This window comes from Rana temporaria, chromosome 9 (genome assembly GCF_905171775.1).
Source record: "Rana temporaria chromosome 9, aRanTem1.1, whole genome shotgun sequence".
In the NCBI taxonomy this organism is placed as follows: domain Eukaryota; kingdom Metazoa; phylum Chordata; class Amphibia; order Anura; family Ranidae; genus Rana; species Rana temporaria.
Genome location: NC_053497.1, coordinates 140,623,064 through 140,650,978, shown reverse-complemented (window position 1 = coordinate 140,650,978; position 27,915 = coordinate 140,623,064). Strand labels below are relative to the sequence as shown.

General features: G+C 44.6%; 1 protein-coding gene across 1 annotated transcript in view; it reads right to left on the bottom strand.

Moving 5' to 3' along the window:
- Nucleotides 1-27,915, bottom strand: part of AIF1L (allograft inflammatory factor 1 like) — a 153,501-nt gene that overhangs the window by 67,855 nt on the left and 57,731 nt on the right. Inside the window, exon 4 of the mRNA XM_040324668.1 lies at nucleotides 6,221-6,262. Within this exon, the coding sequence (XP_040180602.1) occupies nucleotides 6,221-6,262 (42 nt within the window). The remainder of the gene's footprint in view (nucleotides 1-6,220; nucleotides 6,263-27,915) is intronic.

The following is a 27,915-nucleotide window of genomic DNA, read 5'->3' as shown; positions in this document are numbered from 1 at the left end:
AGACATGGCTGTCCACCTAAGTGATAGGCCGGGCAAGGAGACCATTCATCAGAGAAGCAGCCAAAAGGCCCATGGTAACTCTGGAGAGATCCACAACTCAGGTGAGAGAATCTGTCCATAAGACAACAATCAGTCCGTGCTCTCTACAAATCTGGCCTTTATGGAAGAGTGGCAAGAAATAAAAAACCTTTGTTGAAAGAAAGCCACAAGAAATCCTGTTTACAGTTTGTGAGAAGCCATGTGGGGGACACAGCAAACATGTGGAAGAAGGTGCTCTGGTCAGATGAGACCAACATTGAACTTTTTGGCCTAAAACCAAAAAGCTGTGTGTGAGGAAAAACTAACACTGCACATCACCACGAACACACCATCCCCACCGTGAAACATGGTGGTGGCACCATCATGTTGTTGGGATGCTTTTGTTCAGCAAGGACAGGGAAGATGGTCAGAGTTGATGGGAAGATGGATGGAGCCAAATACAGGGCAATCTTAGAAGAAAACCTGAGACTGGGGCAGAGGTTCACTTTCCAGCAGGACAATGACCCTAAACATACAGATGTCCAGCGCATCCCCTCCCCTTACATTAGATGTCAAGAGCCACCCCACCATCAGAAGTTTAGTCCCCCTACTCTCCCTTACATTACAGTGCACCCCCCTTTCCTTATGCTGCTGCTGGGAAGAAGCTGGATGCATTGCTTGGAAGCAGAAAGTAAGGGTCTGGAGGAGGACCAGAGCAGGGCTGGAGCTCTTCTGCAGTTGCAGGAGAGGTGTGAGGGCCACATGAAATGGCCTGGAGGGCCAGATTCTGCCCGCGGGCCTTGTGTTTGACACCTGTGGTTTAGATCAAAACATATTAATGTGTTAGAGTGGCCCAGTCAAAGTCCAGACCTACAGTAAATTCAGTTGAGAATCTGTGGCAAGACTTGAAAATTGATGTTCACAGACGCTCTCCATCCAATCTGTCAGAGCTTGAGCTATTTTGCAAAGAATAATGGGCAAAAATGTCACTCCCTAGATGTGCAAAGCTGGTAGAGACATCCCCAAAAAGACTTACATAGTTGCATAGTAGGAGAGGTTGAAAAAAGACACACGTCCATCAAGTCCAACCTATGTGTGTGATTATATGTCAGTATTACATTGTATATCCCTGTATGTTGTGGTCATTCGGGTGCTTATCTAATAGTTTCTTGAAATTATCGATGCTCCCCTCGAAAACTACCACCTGTGGAAGGGAATTCCACATCCTTGCCGCTCTTACAGTAAAGAAACCTCTCCCTAGTTTAAGGTTAAACCTATTTTCTTCTCATTTTAATGAATGGCCACGTGTATTGTTAACCACCGGACCATATTGCTGGTCAAAGACCAGAGCACTTTTTGCGATTCAGCACTGCGTCGCTTTAACAGGCAATTGCGCGGTCGTGCGACGTGGCTCCTAAACAAAATTGGCGTCCTTTTTTCCCACAAATAGAGCTTTCTTTTGGTGGTATTTGATCACCTCTGCGGTTTTTAGTTTTTGCGCTATAAACAAAAATATAGCGACAATTTTGAAAAAAAATAATATTTTTTTACTTTTTGCTATAATAAATATCTCTCAAAAATATATAAAAAAACATTTTTTTTCCTCAGTTTAGACCGATACGTATTCTTCTACATATTTTTTGTTCAAAAAAAATTGCAATAAGCGTTTATTGATTGTTTTGGGCAAAAGTTATAGCGTTTACAAAATAGGGGGCGATCAGCGATTTTTTTTCAATACTGCGACACTATGGCGAACACTTCAGACACTTTTGACACATTTTTGGGACCCTTGGCATTTTTATAGCGATTAGTGCTATAAAAATGCATTGGATTACTATAAAAATGCCACTGGCAGTGAAGGGGTTAACACTAGGGGGCGGGGAAGGGGTTAAGTATGTCCCTGGGTGTGTTCCAACTGTAGGGGGGGAGGCCTCACTTGGGGGAAATCACTGATCTTCTGTTCATACATTGTATGAACAGAAAATCAGCATTTCCCTTCCTGACAGGACCGGGAGCTGTACGTTTGTTTACACACACAGCTCCCGGTCCCCGCTCTGTAACGAGCGATCGCGTGTGCCCGGTGGCGATCGTGCCCGCCGGGCACACGCATGGGAACCAGCGCGAGAGCCTAAGTAGAGCTATGGGCTCTTGTGCAGGGGAGCCAACCTGCCGCCGTAAAACGACGGCGGCAAATAGGTAAACTCCCTTCCGCGGAAAAGTTTTATCCCTATTGTGCAGCTGTAATTGCAGCGAAAGGTGATTCTACAAAGTATTGACTTAGGGGGGCTGAATACAAATGCACGCCACACTTCACATATTTGTAAACAATTTGGAAATCATATATCATATATCATTTTCCTTCCACTTCATGCAATTATGTGCCATTTTGTGTTGGTCTATCACATAAAATTCCAAGGGGTATGAATATTTTTTTAAGGCACTGTGTGTATGTATATATTTACACACACGCAAGCTATATTACCAAAAGTATTGGGACGCCTACCTTTACACACATATGAACTTTAATGGAATCTCAATAAACGGACAGGCAGTCCATTTACATCCGACTGCACATAGAAGAAAGCAGGCAGTGTCTGCTATGCAGGGATCAGCGGACAGATTCCCCGCTGAGCAGGCAGACTCCAACAGTACCCACCCTGTGTGGAAGGGGCGTTAGGGTTGACCAGTGTTCACCTTTAACAACTGTGGACATAAGTTATTAGCCACACAAAACTTGCATTATTTTCAAAGCATTTGTCAAAGTGAAAAAAATCCAGCACATCTCTGCCATTCATGCACGTTTCCTGTGCTTTCTTAGTCATGTGACTGACCTCCCCTCCAATCATGGCATTCTCTCTCCTATGACAAATAGTGCTTCCGAAAAGTATTCACAGCACTTCACTTTTTCCACATTTTGTTATGTTACAACCTTATTCCAAAAATGGAATAAAATAATTTCTTTCCTCAAAACTCTACAAACAATACTCCATATTGACAATGTGAAAGAAGTTTGTTTGAAATCTTTGCAAATTTATTAAAAATAAAAATCACATGTACATAAGTATTCACAGCCTTTGCCATGCCACTCAAATCTGAGCTCAGGTGCATCCTATTTCCTCTGATCATCCTTGAGATGTTTCTTCAAAGTCCACCTGTGGTAAATTCAGTTGATTGGACATGATTTGGAAAGGCACACACCTGTCTATATAAGGTCTCACAATTAACAGTGAACGTCGGAGCACAAACCAAGCCATGAAGTCCAAGGAGTTGTCTGTAGACCTCCAAGATAGGATTGTATCCAGGCACAGATCTGGGGAAGGGTGTAAAAAATATTTTTTGCAGCACTGAAGGTCCCGATGAGCACAGTGGCCTCCATCACCCGTAAATGGACGATGTTTGGAACCACCAGGACTCTAACTAGAGTGGGCCGCCCGGCCAAACTGAGAGATTGGTGGAGAAGGGCCTTAGTCAGGGAGGTGACCAAGAACCCAATGGTCACTCTGACAGAGCTCCAGCATTTCTCTGTAGAGAGAGAGGGGAACCTTCCAGAAGAATAACCATCTCTGCAGCACTCCACCAATCAGTCCTGTATGGTAGAGTGGCCAGATGGAAGCCACTCCTCAGTAAAAGGCACCTGACAGCTTACCGAGATTTTACCAAAAGGTACCTGAAGGACTCTCAGACCATGAGAAACAAAATTCTCTTGCCTGATAAAACAAAGATTGAACCCGCCGGCTCTTCTCGCTGCAATGACGGGTGCGCGGCTTGCATCCGACTTATATAGGCCTCACAGTCCCATCATGCTCCGGTACCTACCCACGTGGGTACCGGAGCATGATGGGACTGTGAGGCCTATATAAGTCAGATGCAAGCCGCGCACCCGTCATTGCAGCGAGAAGAGCCGGCGGGTCAACATCGGGAGAAGGCTGAAGAAGAGAAGTGAAGAAGATGACGTCACAGAAGAGCGGACTGGCTGCCGCTAGTATAGCGGCGGCCAGCCCTGAAGGAGAAGGCACCGGACAGCGGGAGGAAGAACCGGGGTGCGCCGAGTCAACAGCGGAGAGTGGCGAAAATAGAAGAAGACTCCTGGAGAGCAGAGAAGACCCCCGGAGAGCAGAAGGAGAGCGGAGGAGACCCCCGGACAGCGGAAGAAGAAAAAGCCCCCCCCCCGGAGAGCGGAAGAGAACCAGACGGCGGTGAAGAAGAAGCCCCCCCTGCTGAAAAAGCTAAAGAAGACAGAGGGGGCCTCCGGAGCAGACTAATAAAATATTTTAATACCCTGTGTTGTTTATTTGTGTTAACACTTTTCTTGCAGGTGAATGGGTAGGGGTACGATGTACCCCATACTCATTCACTTAGGGTGGGGGGCCGGTATCTGGGGGCCCCCTTATTTGAGGGGGCTCCCAGATTCCGATAAGCCCCCCACCCGCAGACCCCAACAACCAACGGCCAGGAGTGTCGGGAAGAGGCCCTGTCCTTATCAACATGGGGACAGGGTACTCTGGGGTGGGGGGGGCCCGCAGTGCTGGCTCCCGCGATGGGGCTCGTAGGTGCTCAATCTTGCCGAGAAAGGGAGCGAGATTGACACAATATCGCGGTCACCCACTGTAGGTGTGCCAAGCTTGTAGCATCATACTCAAAAAGACTTAAGGCTGTTATTGGTGCCATAGGTGCTTCAACAATATATTAAGCAAAGGCTGTGAATACTTATGTACATGTGATTTTTTTCATTTTCTATTTTTAATAAATTTGCATAGATTTCAAACAAAACTCTTTCACATTGTAATTATGGGGTATTGTTTTTCGAATTTTGAGGAAAATAATGAATTTTATCTGTTTTGAAATAATGCTGTAGCATAATAAAATGTGGAAAAAGTGATGCGTGAATACTTTCTGGATGCACTGTACACAGGCTCTACAGCACAGCCTGCATTTTATGAATGGGCTGCAAAATGATAGCCACATGCAGACGTGGTATGGAGTAATACTGCAGGGTGTAGCAGAAAGTGTTATCTGCTCTCCATTATAAATAGACCTCTAATGCCTCGTACACAAGACCGGTTTTCCTGTCGGGAAAACTGCCATGACAGCTTTTGGCTGGGAAAACCGGCCGTGTGTATGCGTCATGGCAGTTTTCCCGACGAAAAAACAGCGGGGAAAAAAAAGAACATGCTTTTTTTTTCCCCGACTGACTTTTTGCCGTCGGGAAAACTGGTCGTGTATGCTTTCCCGAGGGGAAAAAAAACATGCATGCTCAAAATCAAGTATGAGACAGGAGCGCTCGTTCTGGTAAAGCTAGCGTTCCTAATGGAGATAGCACAATCGTCACGCTGTGACGGACTGAAAAACACGAAAACTGAAAAGCGCGAGTCGTCTCTCAAACTTTTACTAACACGAGGATCAGCAAAAGCAGCCCAAAGCGTGGCGCCCTTTGAATGGAACTTCCCTTTGATAGTCCAGTCGTACGTGATGTACGTCACCGCGCTTTGGACGGAGCGGTATTTGGCCTGAACGTGTGTATGCAAGGCAGGCTGGAGAGGAATCCTGCCTGCGTCCCGTTGTTTTTTTTCCTGCCGAGAAAAACGGTTGTACGAGGCATCAGTCTCCTCTTCTGCATCATACTCATCCTTTGCAGTGAGCAGTCCAGTTCCCACACAGTTCCAAGATCCCAGTGCCACAAGCTTCTGAATTGATCTTTTGATACCATTTGTAAAATATTTTCTAAATACTGAAGTACTTTGGGCCTATTGCATTAGGGTGTGCACCCCAAACCTCCAACACATATGCGTTTGACATTTTTACAGGCCTCTTCCCTGCTCTCCATTCTAAAACAATGGGGGGGAATGGGGAGCAAGGGAGCACATGGGGGACCCGGGCAACAGAAGGAAATGGAACAGGGAAAGGAGGAGTGCCATATATGAGTACCGATCCCCTATATTTTCCACCTGTGGCAGTAGAATGTTGACAAAAGGGAGGAGGAGGAGAAGCCTACTTTCAGCTGCTGCAGGAGGAAAATACAGATCGGTTCCACTAAATTCCACCCCACCACCTCCCCTGTCCAAGTTCTGAGGGTCAGCAAGGAAAGATTGTGGTTTACCTATCACCTGCCCACCATTGACAGGTTGCCAACCCAGGATTAGGGTGTGCCCACCCCTTGCGCACGCCTATGATTTTGTGTACTCATTCTGTTAAAATTACTTACCAATCTCTCCTTGATCATTCAGGTCAAAATCCATGAATTTGCCTAGAAGAAATAATAGGAGTCAATAAATACATGAAAATGAATCACTTTATTGAAACAATGACATTGCAACACAACATGTATAGCTGAAACTATTTAGCTATGCACATTTTCAGGTTTGTATGAAGCAATCACTCCCTCACAAACACTGAGGGCAAAACGTGACCTTCACTACGTATTTAGAAGAACTCTACAGTCATGACAAAGGACTTCTATAATTACTTGACAAAATAACACAAATACTTTAGAGATGATTGTCTAATAAACATGCCATGTAACACTATTTTCAGGGAGTCAGCCCAGTAGGAAGTTTTTGTTAGATGCCGAAGCTTCTGGGGGAATGTCACTTCCCTTCCTTTTGACAGTAATTAAGTACAAGAGTATGTCAGGCATTAACTTATGTTTCATTAAGGTGGCCCACTAAAATCAATTAGCTTCTGATGCACATAAACATCCCAATTATTGGACATGTCACAAAATGTTTGCCGCAAAGCACCACAATGTGCTATGGTGCATTGCTATGAGTTGCAGCGCATGTGCGTTGCCTTTGTGAGTTGGGATGCTTTTCAAAAACAATGCCACTTCATTGTATCAATGGTCCTTATGGATTTTAATGTGTCGTCTATTTACAAATTGAGGTATTTTTGTTTATCACTATTTTACCATCCTACGCATTAAGGTGAAAAAACACCTTGCACTCTCTGCCCCCCCCCCCCGTTTTACTTACCTGCCCCGAATTTACGTGGGCGCGATCCCGTGATGCTTTCCCCCCAGCTTGAGGCGGCTCTTCATTGGATGATTGACAGCAGCGCAGCTATTGGCTCCCGCTGCTGTCAATCAAATCAATGGCGCGGGGCACCGGGGGGCGTGGCCGTGTGATACACTCGGCGGCTATGGCCACCGACTGTATCACACGGGATAGCGGGGTTAGCTCTTGCGGGGAGGAGCCGAGACAGCCGCTGTGGGACCCCAGAACAGAAGGATCGGGGCCACTCTGTGCTAAACTAACTGCACAGTGGAGGTACAGTAAGTATAAGGTTTGTTATTTAACCACTTCAGGACCGGGCCAATTCTGAGACTTCACTCCTTCATGTAAAAATCATAATTTTTTTGCTAGAAAATTACATAGAACCCCAAAACACTATGGCCCAGATTCAGGTAGATCCGTGCAATATTTGCGTGGGCAAAGGGCAACGATGTTTGCTCTGCGCCCACGCAAATATTTTGAAATGCCCGCGATTCACGGAGCAGTAGCTCCGTAAATTGCGCGGGCGATATGCTAAATAGCCGGGCGTAAGGCTGCCTAATGTAAATGATCCCGCCGGGGGCAGGAATCATTTAAATTAGGCGCGCTCCCGCGCCGAGCGAACAGTGCATGCTCCGTCGGGAAACTTTCCCGACGTGCATTGCGGCAAATGACGTCGCAAGGACGTCATTTGCTTCTAAGTGAACGTGAATGGCGTCCAGCGCCATTCACGAATCACTTACGTAAACGACGTGAAATTTAAATTTCACGAGCGGGAAGGGCGGCTATACTTTAGCATTGGTTGCCCCTGCTACAGCAGGAGCAACCTTGCGCTAAAGTCGCCGTACGGAAACTCCGTACCTTGCGTGCGCAGGGCCCGCGCAACTTTTGTGAATCGGTGGTAGTATGCAATTTGCATACTATACGCCGATCACAATGGCCGCGCCCCCTAGCGGCCAACGCAAGAATGCAGCCTGAGATATGAAGGCATAAGGAGGCTTATGTCTGTCATATCCTAGGCTGCAGTCGGTGTAACAAGGTTCCTGAATCAGGAGCACTCGTTACACCGGAGCAAGTAAGCACTTGCGCCGCGCAACCTATGGTTGCACGGGCGCAAGTGCTTCTTGAATCTGGGCCAATATATGTTTTTTTAGCAAAGACACTAGAGAATACAACGGCAGTTTGCACGGTATTTGCGCAGCAATTTTTCAAACTTGTTTTTTGGGGAAAAAAAGAGTTTCATGCTTTAAAAAAACAGTAAAATTAGCCCAATTTATTTGCATAATGTGCAGCGGTTTTTTTTTATGCTGAGGCCGGGCGTGACGCCATAACATCGCGCCCGGCCTCAGACGATCATAGAGACTCCAGCGACCATCTGGTTCGCCGGAAATCTCTGTGATCATCATCCGGAGGCCAGCGGATCTGTTCTCCGACTCATCAATCGCAGCGGGGAGTCGGGAGAAGCACCAGAGGGCGGCGGGAGGGGAGAAGTCCCCTTCCGCTGCCCGTAAGAACGATCAAGCGGCGAAACAGCCGCTATGATCATTCTTATGGTGCAGGGAATCGCCGGCTAAAACCGGTAATATCTGAATGAGGCCTGTAGCTGCAGGCATCATTCAGGTATACCACCACAAAGTCCAGAACGTCATATGACGTACCCTGGGTGCCAAGTGGTTAAAAAAAAAAAAAACAATACAACCCATTTAAGTCTTTAATTTGTGTATTTATTTTTGAAATTTTGACTTGACTTTTGACCAATATTTGAGCAAGGGTTGTGGGACAAGCAAAAACAGCAATATCATTATTTCTATAGGTCTTCTATATTGTTTGGGAAGGAAAGTTTACTCATTAAAAAAATGGATTTACTCCATAGATAAAAACGATAATTCTACCACTTTATAAAACTCTGGCTCGGCCACATCTGGAGTATTCTGTCCAGTTCTGGTCACCAATCTTCAGAAAGGATGTGCTGGAACTGGACAGATTCCAGAGAAGGGCAACAAAATTAATAAGGGGGGCTGTAGGACCTTAAATACGAGTAACAGCTACAAGCGCAAAATGTATTCTCCCTGGATAAGAGACGCTTGAGAGGAGACAAGATAACGACATACAAATATCTCAATGGTAATCCCAGTGTAGGTAGGAAACTATTCAGTCTCAGGAAGTGCAGTAGGACACGGGGCCACACAATCAGTTTGGAAGAGAAACTGTTTAACCTTAATCTGTTTTGGGGGTTATTTCACTGTCCGGGCAATAAGGATGTGGAACTCTCTTCCACAATTGGTGGTGTCAACAGGATAGTTTAAAAAAACTCTTGGATGTGCATCTTAGCGAACACAATATAAAGGGATGTGGGAAATGATTATCTGCATGAACACATACCAATACAAGTTGAAGTGGATAGACTATGAAATATATACAATACATGCACATCACACATATTTTATCCCTTCAAAGACACTGCAAGTACAGAAAAACATCTGCTAATGTGATAGAAATGTTCTCATATTCTAAATCCCGGTGTAAGCCGACAACACACAGCAGTTGTGTGCACTGAGTGGTGTCAGACCTGCCCACTGTATTTTGCTAAACTACTTAAACCCTCTGCCTCATCCTATTTTGCATAACAGCCTTTTTCAAACTTTTCAACACATAGGAACCCTTGAAATAACTTTCCAGCCTCAGTGAAAACCCCTGCTAAAATGACTATATCTACAACTCATGATACATTAGTGTGATGGTCAGTGGGAAAAATGCTCCTTACACATGTGGTCATTGGGAACTTATCTGAGAGGCAGACATTACTCATTGCTCATGGAACCCCTAGCAACCTCTAGTTGAGAAGCCTTGCTCCATAACAGATGCAAAGGGGGTTCATTTACTAAAACTGGAGAGTGAAAAATCTGGTGCAGCTGTGAATGCGCCAATCAGCTTCTAACTTCAGCATGTTCAATTAAAGGATAAGTTGACGTTTCATAACATGTTTCACCCATATTTAGGGTGCAACATGTTATAAACTGACTGACCCTTGCATCCCCCCGATCCCCTGCGTTGACAGCTAGCCAGGATCATCTCCCCCCAATAACTGTAAAAAAAAAACTTGGCTGTATGGGGTTCCGCCTGGCTGGCCGTATCATGCATTTACTCTGCTCTGTGAATAGAAAATGACAACGTCCGTCTCTGCGGCTCTCGGCTTGTAGTTTTCAATGAATTCTGGGGTGGACCAGATCGATTCAATTCTGATTGGCTAGCCCCATCACAGTGAAATGATCTGGCCTGTCCTGTAAGTGCTGTATGGAGAAGAGTGGGGATTTCAAATCCCTGGACTGGATGCGGAGGTAATGACAGCTCAGCAACCCTGTAAGTACAGCCAGGACCAGGGGGGGTTGGGAAGGTATCCAGTGTGCATCATTGAATTTTTTCTGTAAAGGTGAGGACGATAAAATTTGTGCACACAGGGAAGGTCTATTTTTGTTACAATTCCTTGAACCTGACTTGGCATTGATGACGTGGACATTGACTTGGATAAATATGACTCCATTAGTAAATCTGATGTCACATTGGGTGTGTGGGATTTTCTGGATATATATGAAAATACTCATCCAGTGAATCATGATTGTGTTCTTCCCATGTGACAACAATTGCTGGCATGCTGTCCTCTGCACAAGGCCCTTTCCTCTTCTTATGAACTTGTTTGGCAGTAGTTATTTGTGAGCTGTTACTATGAGGTCATAGTGGGAAGCTTGGGGTTTGTTTTTGTAAAAGGCCAATAAAGTCCTTGAAATTGTCAAAGGAAAATTAACTGAAGAAAGTTGGGTTCATTAAAGGAGAGAAGCATGCGTGACCAATGCTCACATTCACCACACAGGTGCTTGGTTATTATGCATGGACACAGAAGGACCAATAACAACAAGCAATGCTTGGCTGGAGTTCTACAACATTGATTTTCCAGCTTTCCAACCCATTTCCCTGTTATGGAGCAAAGGACACAAAAAAGCTGTAGCAAAACCAAAGGGACATAGCATAGCCTTTAAGCACCTTAATGCCTTGTACACACGGTTGGACCTTTTGACTGTGTAAAAGTCCGCCGTGAGTCTGTCGGAAGTCGGACGGAAAGAAAAAGAACATGTTCTCTATCTAAGGTCCGTCAGACTTCCGAAAAAAAATATTAGATGGAGGCTACACACGGCCGGACTTTCCTAGAAAAAAAAGCTGTCTGACTTTTTTTCTCGGAAAATCCGGCCGTGTGTACGAGGCTTTAGATTGCATCACTGGGGGCACGGGTTCAATTGCCACAAGTAATATGGTGTGTGTGTGTGTGTATGTAGATGTAACTATACACACACATTTTTATACATATATATATACATACATACACACACATTATATCTATACATAGCCAATGGTTGCCACTGCACACGTATCAGAGACAGAAAATGGGCCCGGGTGTGCAGCAAAGACTGTAGTGTATACAATCCAAAAGAGAGAGTGGCACTCACTGGTCTTGAAAGGTGAATGTACAATGAAGGTTTTATTTTGATGTTTCGAAGAGGCACAAGCTCGTCTTTCTCAGGTCCTGAGAAAGACGAGGTTGCGCCTTGTTGAAACAAAACCTTCATTACGCGTTCATCTTTCAAGCCCCGTGAGTGCCACTCTCTCTTTTTCAGTGTGTAAATATATATACACACACACACACACACACACACACACACACACACACACAGGGGCAGATCCACAAAAGAATTACGCCGGCGTATCTATTAATACGCTGCGTAATTTTAAAGTTCCTGCGTCGTATCTTTGTTTTGTATCTACAAAACAAGATACGACTGCATCTGGGATCGATCCGACAGGCGTACGTCTTAGTACGCCTTCGGATCTTAGGTGCATTTTTCCGCCGGCCGCTAGGTGGCGTTTCCGTCGAATTCCCCGTTGAGTATGCAAATTAGCTAGTTACGGCGATCCACAAACGTACGTTAAGTTACGTCGTTTGCGTTTGTCTTTTTCCGGCGTATAGTTACCCCTGCTATTATGAGGCGTACTCAATGTTAAGTATGGCCGTCAGTTCCCGCATCAAATTTTTTATTTTTTTTGTCCTTTGCGTAAGTCGTTCGCGAATAGGGATTTGCGTAGAATGGCATCACCGTCGTAAACATTGGCTTGTTCCGGTTTAATTTCAGGCATGCGCACTGGAATACCCCCACGGACGGCGCATGCACCGTTAAAAAACTTTGTTTACGTCGGGTCACAACGTATTTACATAAAACACGGCCCCATCACATCCATTTGAATTGCGCGCCCTTACACCGCCAAAGATACACTACGCCGTCGTAACTTACGGCGCAAATTCTTTGAGGATTCCAAAAAAAAAAAGTAAGTTACAGCGGCGTAGTGTATCTTAGATACGCTACGCCCGACGAAAAAATGCGCCGATGTACGTGGGTCTGCCCCACGGTATTTATGTAGCTTTTGATTGTGTTTTGTGTGTGTTTCTATAGGTACAGTAGCAATGTACACATTTCTGCTTGTATCTCCTTAATTCCTTTTGCCTTTCTACTTTGTCACATACATTTATCATATTTAAATTAAAGGGGTTGTAAAGGTACAATTTTTTTTTCCTAAATAGCTTCCTTTACCTTAGTGCAGTCCACCTTCATTTACCTCATCCTTCCATTTTGCTTTTAAATGTCCTTATTTCTTCTGAGAAATCCTCACTTCCTGTTCTTCTGTCTGTAACTCCACACGGTAATGCGTGCTCGCCGACCTCCTTTGGACTACAGGAGAGTCAGGACGCCCACTAGCGCGACACTCCACACCAGGGAGAAAGCCTTGCATTACTGTGTGGAGTTACAGACAGAAGGTGAGGATTTCTCAGATGAAATAAGGACAATTAAAAGCAAAACCGAAGGATGAGGTAAGTGAAGGAGGACTGCACTAAGGTAAAGGAAGCTATTTAGGAAAAAAAATTACCTTTACAACCCCTTTAACTATTGCTTTTCTCAGACCTGCTTTGCTACTTTTTTATTTTCACTTTTCTTCCTTGGTCGTTTTTTAAAATCTCCCTTTGGCTCTGTACGCTATTACGTTGTGTTTTCACCCACTGTGTCATTATGCTTTATTAACTTGAAATACGAAACTTGGATGTGTTTGTAGAATACACCTACTTTGTTATATATTAAATTCTTAGGCCCCGTACACACGAGAGGATCGATCCGCTGGAATTTATCCGCGGACCGGTTTCAGCGGATAGATCCGCTGGTGTGTACGATCCAGCGTATATTTATCCGCGGATATTTTTCCGGGCGATGGATTTCCAGCGGATCAAAATTTCTTAGCATGCTAAGAAATCTATCCGCTGGAATCCAGTCCAGCGGATTGATCCGCTGGTCTGTACAGACTCAGCGGATCAATCCGTCCAATTCCCTCCCTCGCATGCATCGTAATGATTCGACGCATGCGTGGAAGTCCTTATATTACAGCGTCGCGCGACACGTCACCGCGGAGGGAATTCCGCAGGGATTTTGATCTGATGGTTAGTACAACCATCAGATCAAAATCCGCCAGAGGATTTATCCGCGGAAACGGTCCTCCGGACCGTTTCCACGGATCGATCCTCTCGTGTGTACTAGGCCTTAAGTTAGGAAATAATTTTCTCTGCCTACTGAGGCTGCAACAAAACTATAAGCGGACTTGTTATTAAAATTCACACTTCTCAGAAATCAATCAGGCGCTGCCAAATCAGCATTACCAAATTCGATTCTACCAAAAATGCCATGCTTTCCTGCACACATTCACTGGCTTTTGGGGTCCAGTCTCCTGTCCTGTGAGATATAAAAAAAAGGCAGTGGTTTGTGTCGCGGGGGTCAGTGGGATAAAGAACGGGAACCTGACGGGACGTGCTGAGAGATGTAGTCCCTCGGCGGCAGTGATCATCAACCCTCTTCTCAGGACACACTAACAGGCCAAATTTGCAAGATAACTGAAATACATAACAGGTGATATCATTTGCTGCTTAGTGATTGCAGTACTCTAGTCTGCATCTCCCCAAGGTAATACATAAAACCTAGTCTGTTAGTGGGCCCTGAGGACAGGGTTGATGACCACTGCTCTACGGAACACCAGCCTTCGGAATAAACCCAAGTCATGAACTTCTCCCATCAAGTCGTGCCAGCTATGGACTTCACCCACAAGGACTTTGCCTTTGCAGGTACTCTGGGGCAGTCACTGTTAGAATTAGATAGGGGAAGGACTTTCTGCCATGTTATGGTCATCATACTTCACTGTGGTGAAAGTTGTTAACCACACAAAGCCTGGCCTGAAAATTACTCAAGGGGAGCACATTGGGTCCTGGCGCATACACACAAGAATCTGAGTACACCACTGCACAGAAAAAGTTCTAGAAACATCACAGCAACAGAAGGTTAACTGCCTCGTTGGTGAAGTTCCTGGTAACAGGTAGCAAGGGGGTCCAGGGTTATGGCTCCCTTCCAACTGTATTCGGCAGTAAATTAGCATTACAGAGAGTTATGGCCTAATCACTGGGTGAGGAGTAGCAAAAGTTAAATGAGCATGTATGAGGTGCGCGCTATGTGCTCGTCTGGGTTTCATTTTGTTACCGGGAGTGAGGTAACAGAGGTATGCTGACTGGTGGAGTCAACATGGCCTGTTTGTCCCTTTCTAATGCAACACAAGCACCTGTTCAAGTGTGCAGGGTATGAGACAAAATCCTTGAAAGAACTCACCTCTGCCTTAGAGGACTGCCTTAATGTTTGACTTTCACATGAACACATCTTTTGGTCCAGGTACTGATGAGTACGCCTTCGGGTAAGGTGTAATCGTGGTGTTGGGACAACTGGATCTTCTGGCGCCTGGCGTAGCCCAGAAGAAATTACCCTGTGCAAACCCACACTTGGTGCCCAACGAGTTAATGGGAAAACATATGGATGAGGTGTTACCTGCCTATCACAACACACACGCTACCCTTACACTCTAACCTATGGAGGCATATCAACTATTCTTGAAGTCTCTTGGGGCATCCTGGCTGCCTCCAACAGTCTCCTGGAAAATATTAGATATTGCTGACACTCTCCTGAAATGAGTGGGTAACGAGTGGCTTCCCTGGACCACAGGGACAGCAAAAGTCCTTGTTGTGAAAAAATAAATTGTAAATCAAGAGGGGAACAAGTACTTAAACCTGCACCAAAGTCCGTAAAAGAACAGAACAGAATTAAAACAGAAAGTTGGAGGTACTCACAATGTCACTGAATAAGGACCCTTTCACACTGGGCACGGGAGGTGCGCTGGCAGTATAGCGACGCTATTTTTAGCACCGCTATACTGTCGTTTTTGGCACGATATTTGACCGCTAGCGGTGCAGCAGGGTTAAAACCGCCCGCGATGCTGAAGCAGTGCATTGCAGGCAATATAGCCTTTGGGCTTTCACACTGAAGACTGCAGGGTAGGATTTTTTTAGGCGTTATTTAGGCTCTATTTTTAGCGCTAAAATGCCTGAAAAACTCAGTGGTGTGAAAGGGGCCTTGATGAAAAACGTCCCAGAGTGAAAAGAGCCATACTGTTATCTCCGGTTCAACACAGTGGCTTTGGCGCACCAGACATTCAAGCTTATCACAGAGCAACCATTCTGGACCAATTGAAAACCTGGTGGTCAGAGAAACAACACACAACCTGGAAACAAATCGAAGCCTCTGTATTTACAAACCTGAAACATCTCCTAGCCGCCACTTATCTTACTCTCAACCATAAACGCTCCCCCCTGGATACCATCACAGTCTCCACTAGGGTCTGGTCTGCTTTGTCACAACTTAATGGAGGAATAGCGGTGGATACCCTCTCAAAAAAAATCCAATGGAAGCCCTACATCTTATTACCCCGGTTCTGCCTCTATCGGATTGGTTTAAAGCCGGCATCACCAACGTTGGTATGCCTTTCTCTACATCAGGTCTCCATCCCTTCGAATACCTGGTAAAACAGTTTGGCCTATCCAACCGGACATTTTTCCTCTACTGACGGATTTGATCCACGCTTTCAAAAATCCCCTGGTCAAACTCGGACTCGTTGATGCTCCCCCTGATACATTTTTACAATCTTGATGGAACCAAAACCAAAGGGATTTCCCTAGTATACAAGCTCCTCACTAATCCCCCTCCTGACCTACTTTCCTCCTCTATTCGGTACTGGTCCTCCTTGTTGGACCAATCTCCTCCATCAACACATTGGCAGAAATCTCTCATAGCACCCCTTCGCCTGTCTCATTTCATCACCAATTGGGAATCCCTTCAGAAGTTGTTCCACAAGTGGTATTTTACCCCTGAAAGGCTTGCAAGGATTTACCCAAATACCTCTCCTAAATGTTGGAGGGGCTGTGAGAATATAGGTTCGCTCTCACACATTTAGTGGGATTGCTCCTCTGTCAAGAAGTTCTGGGAAAAAGTAAAGTCGCTAATTCTTTCTTTATGTGGCATACCCTATGTCCCCATTGGATTTGCTCCTGGGTCTCGCTATCCACACATGGCCTAAAAACGTACAACTTCTGGTGACACACATCCTAATAGCAGCAAGACTGGCGATTGCGAAAAAATGCAAATCAACTCAACCTCCTTTATTGAAGGATACCATCCAACTACTCAACCGCCATTTTTTAATAGAATTTTCCTTCGCCAAAGCCAACTTATCAACAAAGCAATTTACCAAAGCCTGGAATCTCTGGATCTCTGACTCTAGGAGTGCTCCTCTGTGTTAGTTGCCCCACTTCCTCTGGAACATAACTAGTACCTTCCTTCCTTTCCATTAGCCTGCAATGGTGTTACTCTGATTCTCATGTGAGCTCTATTTGTCTGTGACTCCTTGACTACCACCCATTTAGGAACATTTGTAAGCACTTTTTCAGCTGTTTCTTATAAGTGATATATTATGCCTATTTGCATATCTGTTTTATACCGCCTGTCCACTACTAAGTCCTCGAAATTCTGATGTAACCTAGTAGAAGCGACATTTTAGCACCCATTTTTCTTTGTTCTCATTTTTCTTGGTCGTACACAAATTATTGCCTGGGTATGCCCAATTGGTGCTGTTTTTGTATTCGCTTACCTCCTTTGAAATATAATAAATACTTAAATAAAAAATAAAATAAAAAAAAGCCACCACTGCTGAGGCCTGAAATGATTCTAGGGGTTCCCCTTAGGTAAAAAGCAATATACATTAACCAGGCATTCCATAAGCAGTTAAGAATACAGACCTCTTACTCGCGTACCGGCATACTTTCATACTCTTGACCATGCTTCTGTGAAGACTGTAACAAAAGCGCTATTTGTTGCTAGAAAACTAAAGCTGTCCATACATGGCTACGTTTTTTTTTTGTTTTAAAAAAACTGAACTGATTCCCTTATCCCCATATTCAAGTTGTATGGGGGAATTCTCCCAGCTGCGCTATTGTATTCTGACCTGCGGTCTGGAGACTTCCCCACTGATAGAATACACAGATCAGCACTACAGCCTATTACCTGCAGCGCAGATCGAGTGGCATTAATCCGACAGGATGGTTGAACAGAGGTTAATCGAAAGATCGACCTCTTGCTGAACAGGCAAAATTTCAATCCATACATGGCCTGTTTTGTTGCATGAAAGTGGGTGGCAAACACCCCAACATTGATTAGTGACTGTCCAGAAGTGATGCAACTGCCCCTTACTTTAGGAAACACACCTACCACCAGCATAGAGGTAGAATGAAAAAAATGATAACATTTTGTCCGGCTTGCTAGATAGCTATGGTCTTGTCAGTTGGCCTCCTTTCCAACAAACCCTCTTGATTTTTTAGTAACACCTGGCTCCAAAAATGATATTGTATCATAGTATATCACACCACATTGTGGGCATGTCTCCCTTGCTCCTTCAAGGAGTTGTAAATAAAAAAATGTTTATGCTGAAATGACTGTTTACAGGGTATAGAGGCATAATAGTTAACTGATTCCTTTTACAAACGATTAAAAATAGATAAAAATCAATCATATAATGTACCTGTAGTTTCTAGTTTTGTTTTTGCATGATGTTTCCTGCCTCTCTGCTGTACAGAGCCACAGAGCCAATACAGGGCAGTGATGGTTTGGAAAACGAAACCGATTGGTGTTGAGGGGTTTTAGACACACAGTAATCACACCTCCTTGATTAGTGACCACAGAGAGAAAGCTCCCAGCACTGTGGTTATCAGGTAACAGACAACCAGGAAGTGTGGAGATCAGAGAAGAATTACAGCAACTTGAGAGCAAAAACGAACAATGAGGACATGAAAACAGCACTGCATTAAGGTAAAGGAAGCTATTAAGATAAAAACAAAAATTCCTTTACAAACTCTCAATAAAGCACAGCATGTCTCTGTTGTTTCTCCCAGTTCTAACCTGATGTATATGGGTGTTCCTAGTAAGTGGCACACCCATAATGCTTGCTCTGTCAGTAGTATTTAGAATAGTGGGTGGATGGCTATGATCTGTTTGATTAATGTTATTAAAATATCATATGATTGACAAACATAACGTGGATAATGAATTCTAAAATAAAATAAAAAAGACATAGAGAGATGTGTTGGATTCTTAAACATTATCACTTTAAAATGTATTTGGTAAAGTGGTATTAAACCCAAAAGCAAACATTTATTACATTGCAGGTTCCCTATTCTTAGATGTGATGGTTGTATTAGTCACCTTTCTTTAGGGTTTTCTTCTATTTTCATCTGATGATCCAGTCAGCAAGTCTGCCAAAAGCACAAGCTTCTTTGCAGAATGTATCAGTTTACATGGATGAGACAAACCACCCAACACTGGCAGGGGTGATTAACCACTTCAGTACTGATCAATTTCACCCCCTTCCTGCCCAGGCCAATTCTCAGCGCATTTGCACTTTGAATGACAATTGCATGGTCATGCAACACTACCCGTATAAGGTTTTTATCATTTTTTGAGACAAATAGAGCTTTCTTTTGGTAGCATTTAATCACCACTGGGTTTTTTATTATTTGCTAAACAAACTAGAAAAAACAGAACATTTTAAAAGAAATATGTTTTTATTAGTTCCCGTTATGGAATTTTGCAAATAAGTAATTTTTTTTCTTTACTTCTGTGAGCTGATGAGGAGGCTTCACTGATGGGCATTGATGAGGAGGCTGCACTGATGGGCATTGATGAGGAGGCTTCACTGATGGGCATTGATGAGGAGGCTTCACTGATGGGCATTGAGGAGGAGGCTGCACTGATGAGGAGGCTGCACTGATGGGCAATAATCTGGAGGCACTGATAGGCGGTACTGATCAGAAATTATGTGCACTGGTTGGCACTGATTGTTTACACTGATAATCAGTGCAACCCTATGTACTGACAGCAGTTATCAGTAAACCTTTCGTCGCACAGAGTGTGAGGAAAGACTGCTGATAATTGGCAAATCTGTTTACATGTGATCAGCTTTGACTGGACACAGCTGATTACATGGTAAAGGGTCATTGTAGTTGTGAATAACTACTACAATCACCGACTGCGACAGTGATTTAGAAGAGATTGTGGGTAGTCCCGCGCAGATGGCTGAATATATAATTTAAACTGCTACGGAGTGTAGCGGTACCCCTGTGAGGGCTGCTAGTAGACTCTGTACCCCAATGGTTACCTCGTCTCTGCAAATCCTCTCTTACCTCTGACACCTTGGGTTCCATCCCCTCACAGTTTGGATAGTAATTAGAGACTCACACAATGTCAATGAACAAATCAGATAAGTTACTGAAGTAAAGAAACACAAAGAATTGCATAAATAAACTCAAGTTAGATCAACAGTAAAGGTGCTTCATACGTTATTACGCACTGGACATAAATCTGATACAAGACCTATGTGGACAGGATAGAGAGATGAATAAATACCCAATACTGTACCATGTGCATTGGATTTCTCCCCTCTGTGTCCTCAACACACAGACCAGTAAAAATGCAACATAACAATTACAATACAACTCAGACAATCTCCTATAGGGTGGCTCCCTAAAGTGAATCAATGCAGTATGCAAATGGTTTTAAAGAAATTGGGCACAATAGAGAGGAAATAAGAAATGTTCATTGGTCCCAGTCATCTTCAGCTAGCCTGTGTTCTTTATACTGCAGTTCATTGTAATCCAAAATGGAGAAAAAGGAGTGAACAAGACTGCAATTTGTCTGAAGAAATGATAACCAGTGTATGCTCCTCTTTTACTGTGACAAAGAAGTGTTCACAATGCTAATTTAAAACACAAAGGGTATATAGGCTCCAGGAGCCTGCTGTGTGAGGCCTGTGTAGAAGTAGATTCACACCCGTGGACAGTGGCGGCTGGTGCTCAAAATTTGTAGGGGGGGGGGCGCAAACGAAAAAAAAACAAAAAAAACAATTGCAGTCTCACTGTGCCCATCTAATGCAGCCACTTGGCCCATCAAATGCAGCCACTGGGCCCATCAATTGTCACCACTGTGCCATAAATTGTCACCACTGTGCCATGCCATCAAACGCAGCTACTGTGCCATGCCATCAAACGCAGCCACTGTGCCATCAATTGTCACCACTGTGCCATACCATCAACTGCAGCCACTGTGCCATCAATTGTCACCACTGTGCCATGCCATCAAACGCAGCCACTGTGCCATGCCATCAAACGCAGCCACTGTGCTATCAATTGTCACCACTGTGCCATGCCATCAAACGCAGCCACTGTGCCATGCCATCAAACGCAGCCACTGTGCCATCAATTGTCACCACTGTGCCATGCCATCAAACGCAGCCACTGTGCCATCAATTGTCACCACTGTGCCATGACATCAAACACAGCCACTGTGCCAATTGTCGCCACTGTGCCCTTTGTCGCCACTGTGCCCTTTAATTGTCGCCACTGTGCCAATTGATGCCACTGTGCCCTTTAATTGTCGCCACTGTGCCCATTGTCGCCACTGTGCCCTGTAAAATGCCCCTCCCCCCCCCCGCGCGCGCGGCACTTACCTTTCTGGGGGTCAGCCATCCTCCTTCCACGTCCCTCGATGTCTTCTCCCGCCAATCAGGTTAACGGTAACCAGAACCGGTGAACCTGATTGGCTGAGACGCCTGTCAGTCTTATCTAAGGAACGCACCCCCCGTACGTCCTTTAGATAAGTTTCCGGAAGCCGACTAAAGCCACGATAAGTAGGTGTGGCACTGTTCTAAAAAGACGATTCTATACCAGGGATCTGAGCACTCAATAACGCACTCTAACCAGTGACTTGTATATTAAACTGTACCATCTAAATGTGCAAAATTGAAGTAAATAAAGTGACTGGTGCTAAATACAGCTAACAATGTGATAATTCATAAATGTGACAAAAAATACAATGTTATTTAAAATGACCGGTGCTATAGTGAACAAGTTGACAAACGCAGTCCTTTTGTAAACACAAAGTCTTTTTTGCAAAAAGTGACAAGTGCTCTTCAATCGTGTGTCCTTTATACTGGTGCTTCCTATGGTGGCCCCTATAGGTATTGTACTCACTGGAAATACTCACCCCTCTAAGGGGTATTTCACATTCACAGTGTTTGCCACAGTTTCCAGAAGCAACTGCCATTGGGAGAGGAGAGAAGCTGAAAATGCTGTTGTGGAAAGGGGCACACGGGGGGGGGGGGGGGGGGGGGGCACACAGGTGGCCCGGACAGCAGATGGACAGGGCACATGTGCTAGAAGAAATCCCCCTGCAGTGCAGCGGAGAGAGGGAGAGGAGGAGAAGTCGGTAGCGTTGCAGTAGGAGACCGAAGAGGATTGGTGTCTGCAATAAGAAAGTACAGACCTCCTGATCAACAGGTGCCTGGGCTCCACTTTTGAACTGATGGGGCCCGGGCCCAGGCCCAGTAGAGGAGGGCTGGCAGTACCTTATTAGCGGCCCTGGGGGGAGGGGACAGTTTTAAAAGTCATTAGGGTAAATCTGGAATTCCACTTTGAAGCTGGCCATACATAGATATAAAATTGAATATAAAATGGACTCGGTAGACCAACCATTTGAGTTTTGTATTAGTGTGCTTACTGCGACAGCTAATTTTCATTTTAACCACCACGACCACCATTTTATTCCCTAGGATCTTTGCTGGAAAAAAATGTACTTAAAGTGGAAGTAAACCCTCCTATCGTTTTCAGCCAAGGAAGCGGCCATCTTGACCTCTGTTTAATCTGCAACTGCCATAATGCTGTACATGTGACCTCTTATGAAACCAGCCATTGGATGGTTTGGCAGTTTGGTTGAGAGCACAAACAAATGTGACAGCTAGCATTTCCGGCATGCCGGGAATGTTAACTGTTTTTGTAACTATGAAATTGAAGGGTTTACTTCCACTTTAATGTTTAGGGGTTCTGAGTAATTTTCTATCAAAACAATTATGATTTTAAGGCTCCATGCACACTGGACGCTAAAATAAGATATAAAAAACGCCAGTAACTTTGCAGGGAGCCTTTCAACGTTTTTTAGCGTTTTTGCAAAAGCGTTTTTCAGTGTAGCATTTTTTAGCTTTTTTTGTTTCCAATGGATAAAAAACACTGGTGGGCTGCGTTTTGCTTTTTTTTGCGTTTTTCCCACCGAAAAACGGCACTTTGAACGCAAATTTCTTGCGTTCGGAAAAAAGCCCATAATCTCCACTGCTCATTAATGCTAAAAAAGGCTAACAGAGTGCAGTTTTTGGGCTTTTAAAAAAAACACCAAAATGCCAATAAACTGCAGTTTATGAGCTTCAGTGTGCATGGAGCCTTACATTTAGGAGAGGAGTGCCAGAATAGGCCGGGTATGGAAGTGTTTTTAAGATCAAAAACAAATAAACATGTTGGAATTTTTTTTTAAATTCATTTCTAATCATTTCTAGATCAATTATTCCTTAACAAAAATAAAATAAAAATTAGGCTAAATGTGCATTAGTGGTAGGGGTAGTAGTAATTGATCAGAAATTTTTTGAAATTTGCAGGAAAATCTCTGATACAATATTTGGGCCATCGAATCGAGTGAAAGAGCGTTTTGACTTTTATACAATTTTTTTTTTATTTATTATCCATGTATGGCCAGCTTAAAGGGTTTGTAAAGGATTTTTTTTTTTACCTTAATAGCTTCCTTTACCTTAATGCAGTGCTGTTTTCATGTCCTCATTGTTCGTTTTTGCTCTCAAGTTGCTGTAATTCTTCTCTGATCACCACACTTCCTGGTTGTCTGTTTCCTGATAACCACAGTACTGGGAGCTTTCTCTCTGTGGTCACTAATCAAGGAGGTGTGATTACTGTGTGTCTAAAACCCCTCAGCACCAATCAGTTTCCAAACCATCACTGCCCTGTATTGGCTCTGTACATCACAGAAGCAGGAAACAACATGCAAAAACGAAACTAGAAACTACCGGTACATTATGATTGATTTTTATCTATCTTTAATCATTTTTAAAAGGAATCCATTAACCAGTATGTCTCTATACCCTGTAAATAGTCATATCAGCAAAAAAATTGTTTTCCTTTACAACTCCTTTAAGTGTTTGCTCTTAATATGGTCTACAATGCCAGTCGGCTGTCTCGGGTAGTCTGTTGAAACATGTTGGCATTCATTGATCGTATCTTGGAAGATGTCAACATTCACTGAAAGTCTCTTGAAACACGCAGACTGTCTCCAACGTGCCCTAGGTCCACCACAGCAGGCATCCCCCCTCCCTGCCCCCTGCATACAGAATACTGATTAGGCTTTCTGATATCCAGTTGTGTAGTTCATGTGCGGACAGCCTTTTTCCAGATTACGTCAGAGGTCAGAAAAGTGTCAGGCTTTCCTCTTCCACGTCTGAGAAAAAGGCCCAGTTCTGTCCATCCTTTGCATTTGTGAAATCTGCTCTTTGCTGGAGGTTGCTCTGTACCAGTGTCAGGAATGTACCCACTATGTCACCATTTGGAAAATTGCCAAACGATGGCTTTGTATCGGCTCAGCCCAGCAGTTCCCAGATCTTGCAAGTGTTCCAATGATGTTCCCACTGCTGGCACCCTTCAGCTGTACTGCTACCGTTATGGATGGCGTGCAGAAATAAGTCACAGTAGCTGCCAAATTTCCTGCTGCAATGGATGTTACACAAGAGTAGAGTTTTTCAGCACATAATGCAACACAGTATTTTTCCTATAACGCCATGAGAGCCATGTGGACAGCGAATGATGTTGAGAGGATTCGGCACCTGAAGGTCATTAACAAGGAGATGCTGTCAGATAAGAACAACCATGCAGCAGCTGTCATGTGATTAGGGTGCAAACAATTGTATTTACAAAGCAGTTTTTGGATCACGAGATCTCCAGTGGATTGGAATGCAATGTTTTCTTTTGTTCCATTAAATATACACTTCCTGCTCTGTTATCAAATACATTGTTTTTAGGTACTGTAGCTCTGAGGACTACAGCCGTGGCCAATAGTTTTGAAAAGGACACACTTGAGAAGGCTGGCCTGCATTTGTAGGAGGGGGTATATATCTTCATGGTTCTGGATACGGCTGACAAGCGTCATTTCTGGGTTTCAGTTCACTTGCGTCCCTTCCAGTTATTCGTACAGCAGAAGGGCAGCGCGCTCGGTTACAGGGGTCTCGTCAGAGTTCATTGGGGGGGCATGTCTCCCGGTGCTCACATCAGGTATCATAGGGAGGAGCCCGCTTCTCCCGCCCACGTCTCCCGTTGCTCACATCAGGTATCATGGGGGGGGCCCGCCTGCGCCTTCCAGTGCTCACGTCTCCTGTTGCTCACTTTAGGTATCATGGGAGGGCGCCCACCGGCTTCACCTGCCCGCTCACTGCTCACGTTAGGTATCGTGGGGGGCGCCCGCTTCTCCCGCCCACCCACATCTCCCGATACTCACGTCAGGTATCATGGGGGCCACTCCTCCTGGTGTACACACCGGGCATCTTTGGAGGGGGCTGCCCGCTCACTTCTGACAGTGCTCTCGCCGGGCATCTTTGGAGGGGGCTGCCCGCTCACTTCTGACGGTGCTCACACCAGGCATCTTCGGAGGGGGGCGCCCGCTCACTTCTCCTGGTCCTTACATATCCTAGACAGCATTGGTTCCCTGGAACAAATATCTGTCCAAACAGTGTAGTGACTCCAAAAACATCTCTCATGACTCTATAAAGTACCGGCAAATACTGCTGCCCCCCATCCTCAGCACAGCAGCCGGATGTTTTTGTAACAATCACTCTTCCATCCCTGGTTTAACACTGCAGCATACATGGGGATGTCTCTGTCTACTGTGCTGGCTGAACTTTCTTCATTCTGTTCAGTACTGTTCATTATTTCCCTCCCCCGATCACTCAGTTTGGCCGGGTGGCCCGCTCTAGGAAGAGTCCTGGTGGTTCCAAACTTCTTTCATTTACTGATGATGGGGGTCACTGTGCTCATTGGGACCTTCAGTGCTGCAGACAGTTTTCTGTACCCTTCCCCAGATCTGTGCCTCAATACAATCCTGTCTCAGAAGTCTACAGACAATTCCTTGGACTTCATGGCTTGGTTTGTGCTCTGGCATGCACTGTTAACTGTGGGACCTTATATAGACAGGTGTGTGCCTTTCCAAATCGTATCAAATCAACTGAATTTACCACAGGTGGACTCCAATCAAGTTGTAGAAACTTCTCAAGGATGATCAGTGGAAACAGGATGCACCTGAAATCAATTTGAGTGTCATGGCAAAAGCTGTAAATACTTATGTACAAGGGATTTTTTTTTTTTTATAAATTTGCAAAGATTTCAAACAAACTTATTTCACGTTGTCATTATGGGGTATTGTTTGTAGAATTTTGAGGAAAATAATGAATTTAATCCATTTTGGAATAACAAAATTTGGAAAAAGTGAAGCTGTGAATTCTTTCCGGATGCACTATACATGGATTGCCCATACAGGTTGCCCATACATGGATTGAAATTCAGCCGGTCACTGCTCAACAAGCCCAATTTTTGGTTCATGTTTGACCTACTTAAAGTGGTTGTAACGGCAGAAGACCTTTTTATGCATGAAGATGCATAAAGATAAAAAACCTTCTGTGTGGAGCAGCCCCCCTTAACCCCCCCAATACTTACCTGAGCCCCATCTCGATCCAGCAATGTGCACGAGTGCCGTGGCTAACTGAAACTCTCTCTCCGGATTGGCTGAGACACAGCAGCCGCGCCACTGGCTCACAATGCTGTCAAAGTCAGTTAGCCAATGAGGAGAAAGAGGGGGTGGGGCCAAACCTTGGTTTCCGTGTCTGAATAGACACAGAGCTGTGGCTCGGCTCGGGTGCCCCCATAGCAAGCTGCTTGCTGTGGGGGCACTCGACAGGAGAAAGGGGCCAGGAGCAGTGGCGAGAACCCGAGAAGAGGAGGATCTGGGCTGCTCTGTGCAAAACCACTATACAGAGCAGGTAAGTATAACAAGTTTGTTATTTTTTAAGGAAAAATAATGAGACTTTACTATCACTCTGTGGTTAATGAGCTGTCAGTTCCCAGGCAGGTGGTACAGCAGTCCAGAGAGTTAAAATCCCTGCTCTTCTCAGTTTTATTTTTTCCCAAAAATCGACAAAAAGTGGTTGTATTTGATAAAAATGAAAGTGTGAGCATGGCGCACGAAACTCAAATAATAGACTAAAGCGGCATATGTATAGATGACTCAGACTTACACATAAATTACAGAATCTTCAGTGGTAAAAATGATCACTTTCGATGTCTGAAGTTGCAATTCTGGCCCTCAACATGTACCCTTAAACAGCCCAATTCAGCCCCTGATCTGACGTGGGATACAACTGGGTACTCTCCCATGTCAGATTAGAGGCTATATTGGGCTGTGTATAGAGAACCTAATTCATTTATCCGAGTCTCTAGACTCCCAGGACATTTGTAAAAAATATATTACTGCTCTGGCTGCTTGTGGCTGTTTCAGATCCAATTACTGTTTAGCCTGTACCTGCAGAGCACTTGACTGGGACACCCAGGTATTGTAGTATATTAGCTTTTTCAGAGGAAGTGTCAGTACTCAGACTATAGACAGAGGTCATGCATTAAACCCTGTAAACCCTCTACGTTTTTCACCCTAATGCATTCTATGCATCAAGGTAAAAATCCTCCTGTCATGCACCAGTTCCATAATTCCTGCGATGGGAACGAGCACACCAGCTCCGGCCGATGTCTCATGTCCTGATTGGATAAATTGATAGCAGCGCAACCATTGGCTCCTGCCAATCAAATCCATTGACGCGGGTGCCAGGGGCGGGCCCGAATCCTGCTGTCTGTGTCAATTGACGTAGCAGCAGGACTCGGGAGCGCACCCGCATTGGGTGTCTCGAAGGAGAGCGCTTCTCCGAAGGGGCATTCGAGAAGAGGTGGAGCCACCAGCGCAGCTGAAGGACCCCAGAAGAGGAGGATCAGGGACATTCTGTGCAAAACCAACTGCACAGAGGAGGAAAGTATATGTTTATTTAAAAAAAAAAAAAAAACAAGGGTTTAGTAACCTGTGCAGTGCCATGCCCTATGCCTCATGTTTAAACACAAACAGAAACTTCTGACACAAGAATGTGAATTTACTCTACTATAGGCTGTGTGTACAGAATAACAAATGCCACCACGAAACGGAATAATCAATGCACATCTAATGCATTTGAATAACAAAAGGTTCAGGTACAGTAGGCATGTTAACAATGTGTTTAGGGTGCAATCACACCTGTAAATACACCCAACGCTGATTACTGGTAATTATGAGAACCCAAGTGGGAAGCTGCCGCATTAACAGTAATGGGAGGCTGCCAACTCCTACAGCTAATCACGGCCACTCACAAGTAATTGCTCATGCAGCAAACACATGTGGGTGATCAGCCCTGGATGCAGGCAGTCTGTGTCCAGGGCTGATCATTTTCATGTGAT